The sequence below is a fragment of the Pollicipes pollicipes genome, unplaced genomic scaffold (genome assembly GCF_011947565.3).
Source record: "Pollicipes pollicipes isolate AB1234 unplaced genomic scaffold, Ppol_2.1 Scaffold_2555;HRSCAF=2994_pilon_pilon_pilon, whole genome shotgun sequence".
Lineage (NCBI taxonomy): Eukaryota > Metazoa > Arthropoda > Thecostraca > Pollicipedomorpha > Pollicipedidae > Pollicipes > Pollicipes pollicipes.
In genome coordinates, this window is record NW_023596136.1 from 43792765 (window position 1) to 43799263 (window position 6499).

At 53.7% G+C, this 6499-nt stretch overlaps 1 protein-coding gene across 2 annotated transcripts; it reads right to left on the reverse strand.

The window, feature by feature from the left end:
* Positions 1–344: 344 nt before the first annotated feature.
* LOC119111820 (glutamate receptor ionotropic, delta-2) lies at positions 345–6155 on the reverse strand. 2 transcript variants are annotated; one of them, XM_037235659.1, is made up of 6 exons: positions 6084–6155; positions 5549–5638; positions 4828–4955; positions 3799–3912; positions 2778–2926; positions 345–1155 (listed from the first exon to the last, which is right to left on the reverse strand). In XM_037235659.1, exons 1-6 carry the CDS (start codon positions 6118–6120, stop codon positions 879–881), a joined length of 795 nt encoding a protein of 264 aa, XP_037091554.1. In that variant the 5' UTR covers positions 6121–6155; the 3' UTR covers positions 345–878. The 2 variants fall into 2 exon arrangements, with proteins under 2 accessions (XP_037091554.1, XP_037091545.1); XM_037235650.1 differs by having other exon boundaries at positions 4828–4967.
* Between the last annotated feature and the right edge of the window lie 344 nt (positions 6156–6499).

Sequence of the window (6499 nt, forward strand, 5' to 3'; positions counted from 1 at the left end):
ACCGCTCACCAGCGGCCGCACCGGAACCATACGGGCCGGAAACGGCCCGCAGGCCGGCTCTGGCGCCACGGAGCCGGCCGCTCCCCCGCACGGAAGCCGGACGAAGGCGTGCTACAGCGGTCGGCGGAAGGAGTGTGTCCATCTGGTAACGCTCCTTACCATTACAGGATGTCTCGGAAAAGCCTGGCGTTGAGCTGTGAGCAGAATCTTTCTGCGCCAGTTAAGGGGTCCCCGGGTTGCGGATGAAAAATCTGATCTGGTTACCTCTCAGTGATACCCATGGTATATTGCGTGCAAACACTACGGCCAGGTAAAAAATGTCAGTTTCGGTCTATCCCTCTCTCGTTCTTTCACGTTTCTCTTGTGTGTATGTTTGATTTCTCACGTGACTTATTGTGTGCTGTGCTATGCTGAACACCGCATCATGCAGTTCGTTCGCTACAGTTCATACAGTCATCACACAGTCTCAGGCACCATTTCTCTCCGCAGTGGCTACCATAATTGCCACAGTGAGACACTAGCGGTTCAGTTATTCCTCTACTTCCTGTGACACAACAAGCGGTCAGCGTCGCATACCGGGCGAACAAAATATACGATTTGTTGCGCTTTTAGTTCCCCTCCCCGGGCGTCGCCGCAGTCCGGCCCCGTAGACGTTGTACTAGTATTGTGACTGTGCTCGTCTATGCAATGTAGCTACATGATCCTTGTGCCTAACGGCACCTATTACATAGCGCAAACCCGAGTGAACTATTCCCCGCTGGTCCACTGCAGGTCCAGGGCGCTAAGAGTGACCTAATACTCAATGTGACCTGAGGTCAAGTCAGGACACTCTGTTAGGGCGCAGCAACACTGACTGTGCTTCGCAGCCTCCCCGCTCCCTACAGAGTGTCCCCTGGGTGAGCTGCGAGCTTCTGGACAGCGGAGACCACGGCGCGCCGCCGATGACACCGCCGCGTGACGAGCTCGGCCAGCAGGACGACCAGCGCCAACAGGATGCCGGCGGCGTACAGCAGGAACGTGGAGACCAGGTCGGCCAGCGCGAGCGGCTGGATGCCCACGTCCGTGAAGATGAGGCCCGTGCTGCAGTTGGACGACTTGGGCCAGAACATGGTCTTCCACTTGTTGAGCAGGCCCGTCTCGCTCATCCGCAAAAACCTGCGTCAGGGGCGTTGCTCAGAGCGTGGCCGGCGCGGACACTGAGGTGCGACTGGCGGCGGAGGCGCGGGCGCTGGCGGCCGCCGAGAGTGCCCCCGACGTAACGTTGACTCTTGTTCCAACAACGTGAAGTAGATCTCAATCTTGTCTAAACTCAGTCTCTCCAAAAGCTCTGAAACCCGTGAACATTCGCACCGAATTCCTACGAGATCGCCAAGTATATATTGCAAATCGCTCGGCTCAGGTGGCCATGACTCCGTGCTCTTCCTCCTTCGCTACATCCCTGGCTAGCAGCTGTCAATAATTGTCCAGCTCTCAGATCTGACTCGGACACATTTCCCGTGCAACGCTGCTCCGCGCACCCGGGACATCGAGCAGAAATTGTTTTGTTGTAGATCCCACTTGGTTCGCTGTTTGAAGAACCGGGCTGGGACGGGTTGGCAGCCAACAAGGCCAGTGACGCCAACATTGTACTGCCTCTAGTCAAAATAGCCTTGATTCTCATCTCGAGGGTGCACATTGTGTCTAGATCACTTTTGCTAAGCTTTCAACGCCTGTGTCATTTGGCAGTCCCCTGCGCATGGACACGATATGCCCATCGTTGCACGAGCCTTGTAATGTGTCTTCATCTTGCAATGTCTGCATTACTTGGCGATCCCATGCGGGTGTGGATGCTATATGCATCATTGTTGGAGCTGCGCGGCACATTTTCGACATCTGGTCTTTGCACAACTTGTTTTTTTCTGTATATACAAACATATTCGGAGGAACGTCTCAGAACCCGGCATGTCAACACTGATTTTGGAGTCGGTTCTTTACATGCGTTTTCGAAGGGTTAATGCTCCGCATTCTGGAAAAGTGATGGTGCCATGACACTCAAGGGCCCAACGTCCATACGCCTGTGTACACGGAAAGAGTACCGCCCCTAAATGGCAAAACACGGCCCCGTCTTGCACGTGCTGTGACCAACATCGGCGTCGAACGGGCTTGAATATATGCCGTTTGTCGTTACGCAATTTGAACCCGTGGTATGCGTAAATTTCGTGACAATCCGAACAGCCGTTTATGTTAAGCATCTCGCTATAGACAAGGACAGCCAGACGGAAAGATGACAGGCATACGCTCCGGAATGTGTGAATTGCACATTTATGACCAGCAGTGATTTACGTGATCTGCCTGGTGATAGCAGCCGGCTATCGTTAAACCACCCAACTGCGCCGGTCGGGAAATCACAGTCACATCCACGATCACGATCACGTTCACGTTCACGATCACCATCACCATCACGATCACCATCACGATCACAGTCACCATCACCATCACCATCATCATCACCATCACCATCACGATCACCACCACCGTCACCATTACCATCACTATCACCATCACCATCACCATCGCGATCATGTTCACGATCACGATCACAATCACGATCATAATTACGATCACGATCACAGTCACGATCATAATTACGATCACGATCACGTTCATGATTACGATTACGATCGCCATCGCGATCACGATTACGATCACGATCACGATCACGATCATGTTCACAATTACGATCACAGTCACGATCACGATCATGATCACCATCACCATCACCATCATGCAGCGCTCACTCCATATCGAACAGCTCCTTCAGTGGGCTGCCCGTCTGCAGGACCCAGCCGAAGCCGACCGTATAGAAGTCGCGCTCGGCCACTTGTAAACGGCAACGTCCCGTGCGTCGAAAGTCCTCGTCCAGTGCGAAGTCCAGAAACGACCGCTCCTGCCGACGAGCGGGCCGTAACGGTCAGGCGTCACGCGGGCGGCGGCGGCGCCTCGCACGACCGCGCAGTCCACAGCACCACCGACACGTCAGGCTGATTGGACGTTAATGTCAGCTTGAGGTGCGGCTCCCACGACCCATTGTGCTTCGAAGCCGACAACAATAAGCCGGCGCAGAAAATCCATGTTTTGGGACGTAAACGCGCGATGAAAGGCGGGTGACTTAAGTCTGGGAATGCTGCTGCTGACTGCTGCTGGGAACGCAGCCGATGCGATCTTCTTGCAAGCAAGGAGGTGGCCTGAGTTTCCCCATGGGAGGACATGCAAATCTCGCATCTTGGATCGAATACGTGTGAACTTGAAGGTATTTAGCGTGGACATTTTTGCTCTTCTCCCTCAGCTAAACATGTTCCCGCTTGCAGCCCAAGTGCGCTGTTGCCCACACTATAACCGACACGTTCACGATCATACTGCCGTCTTACCTGAAACATTTTGTCGACAATCACGTGCCCAAAGAACGATTTGGATCGAAATCACGTCTTACGGAAGCGGAGGCGCAATTGCGTACGAACGGCGATAGGAACCCTTTATTGCATGACTCAGGCCAACGTAAGCCTGACAAGGAGACATAAACGACGCTATCGGTAGTTCGCCATGCTTCACAGGCAAGCATATTTCAGAAGAGCCAACACAACAACTGAATGTAGATCCGCGGCCTGAGCAATTACTAGCTTAGCTTTATACCTTAATGAAAAACCTCACGAGCAGCCCAGCCCTTTTGTGTAGAAATGGCCATAAAGGTATCTAGCAGGCGAAAATGACTGCACTTTCTGTGCGGTACGGCCGACTGCAACCTTTCGCTGAAGCCGTCACCTTGATGAAGGCCCACTGTCCGGTGAGCACCTTGTCGACGCCGGCGTAGTCGGTGGTCACCTTGGCGTCCGTATACTTAGAGGCTATCCGGGTGTAGGCGGACGAGCCGGACGTCTGCCGGGCGATGGTCTGCGTTCAGTGGGGCTCGGCCGGGGGTGTAGCGGGTCATCACCCGTCGGCTTTGACGTCTACCAGGGAACACTCAGCGTTCAGTGGGGCTCGGCCGGAGGTGTAGCGGGTCACCTCCCGTCGGCTCTGACGTCTGCCAGGGAACACTCAGCGTTCAGTGGGGCCCGGCCGGGGTGTAGCGGGTCACCTCCCGGCGGCTTTGACGTCTACCAGGGAACACTCAGCGTTCAGTGGGGCCCGGCCGGGGTGTAGCGGGTCACCTCCCGTCGGCTCTGACGTCTACCAGGGAACACTCAGCGTTCAGTGAAGCCCAGCCGGGGGTGTAGTGGGTTATCGCCTGGTGATGCTGACGGTTCTGGAGCGCTTAGTGGGACTTGGCCCGGGGGTGTAGCGGGTCACCGTCGCTCGGCGCTGAGGGCACCTGGCACCGCTGCTGGAGCTAGTCCATGTATAGGCACCGGAGGCGAGCGCCACTGAGCGTGCACGGCACACATGGCGAACCTCGCGTGAACATGATAAACAGACGGCCGCTGACGATGATAGGCGGTAATAGACGGTGATAGCCAAGCGGGGCTTCCGCTTAAACTCGAGCTCGGGCATTATATTATTGAGCCATGAAAGCACACCTTCAAGCTCTGCCGCTATTAAGACTCGAACAATAGTAGGCAAACACGTGTTTGTTGGTATGTCACCTCGCAACGCATGACCAAATGGCGACACAAATGTCAGTCCTCTCAGAACGGAAGTGCATCACGTGAGCAGGAAGTGCTGTCATGAGCAGTGTGAAATTGCCTTAAGGCGCCCTGACTGGAGATACGCTGCAATGCCAGGCGACCTGCGGGTGCTAAACGACAGGCTCGTGTTCCAGCACCACTCCGGATGTCTGCGAAGGGCACCGACATGGAAGAGGTTGTCCATGGCCGAGTAGATGCGGTAGGTCCACTTGATCTCGTCCTGCCCAGCCAGCTCTTCCAGAGACTTGATCGAGTCGGCCACGCTGGGCACCGTCAGGAAGGCGATCAGGGTGCCTGGGAACCCACCTGAGGTCAGGCTTCTTAAGCAATCGTGCGACACAAACCGGCAGCACTGATTGCAGCGATGAATGCATTGATGAATGACTTGATGATGCGATGATGCATTGATGAATGACTGCTGCATTCTGCAGCAGTCAAAACATGCCCGCCATTGGTCTAAAAGTTAGCTCTCGACAACACAATTAGCGTACAAATAAATGCATATTCTGGACTCGATATATAATGGTCGACAAATATTCCCTCACGATTTAGAACTACCTAGCGGCCATATGCTCGCAACAGATAACACAGTTATAGATGATTGATAATCAGGTAGCGTGCAAGTGATCCAGCTCGTTTGTCGTCTTTTACTATGCATCTCACTTTGTTCCATTTCCGTCGCAGTTCCTAGTCTCAGGCGCTTTACGGCGTTTACCACGGATGCCGTTCGGACAGCGTAGCAGAAACCAGCTTTGGCGGTTCACTCAACAGCGGGAGAATGGGCTGAAGGTAACAATGCAGTGAAACGAGACAAGTCCCCTTTGTCAGCGCCTGAAATGACACGGCGCGGCATCTGATACGCCTCCGGCTAACCCGTGCATGCTTACCAGTGTAGCAGGCCATAAGAGTGATGGCGGCCAGCCACCAAAACGAGAGCAGCACGCGAGACGCCATGTTGGCCGGGATGCTGTGGCCGCCTGGCAACGAAGGCTGGTTGCCAGGCACCGGGCAACAACGAACATCTGCCACACCAGGGGTCATGCCACGGCGATTTAGGTAAGTCCTTAGTGTTTTTATAGTTCCGCTGTTCGCGGTGGCAGGTCAGTTCTGTGGACATCTGGAGTCGAAAGAGATCTGCGTGGCCGTGGCGTTGATAGACGAAATGACGTCAGAGTAAACCATCACTGAGTTGAATAGCAGCAAGGGTGGTGATCCTATGCCTGATCAGAAGCACATTATTGCATTTTTTCTAATTTTCTTCTATCGGTCATCACCTGCGGTGCTTCGTTTTTTTAAACACCTTTTTCTTGTTCATTCCCCACACTTTAATGGCAAATTACAAATTGTGCGGTAGGGTACACCTTGCAAAACCAATTCACTTATATGGAGACTGAACGTGAGGGGCGTAAAAGCCGGTCTTACCCTGTCCAATAATTCCGGCGAAGATGAACCACTGCATCTGTGAGTAAGACGATTTCGCACCGTGATCGTGTGGATAGAGTTTCGGGGCGTACGGGTTCACGCGGTCTAGAAGATACAGCAGGGGCGTGATGAACGTCACGGTAACACCAACTGCAACCCAGACCTGCAACAAAGGCGGGAGCCAACTGCAGTGAGAATTCCTCACCTGCTGGCAGCCAGAAGCCTTTCACACATGGCTGAAAATAGCTCCTAAAAAAACCACGATGATGGGAGATCAGCCCGATTATTCTTTATGTACACCGACTCGCCCAATTGCCAACATGTGAGACGGTCTCTAGATGCTGGTTTACTTTTTAAGCATGGTATGTTCACTGGAAAGCTTAAAGGGGATGTTTCACATGTGAAAATATTGGAGC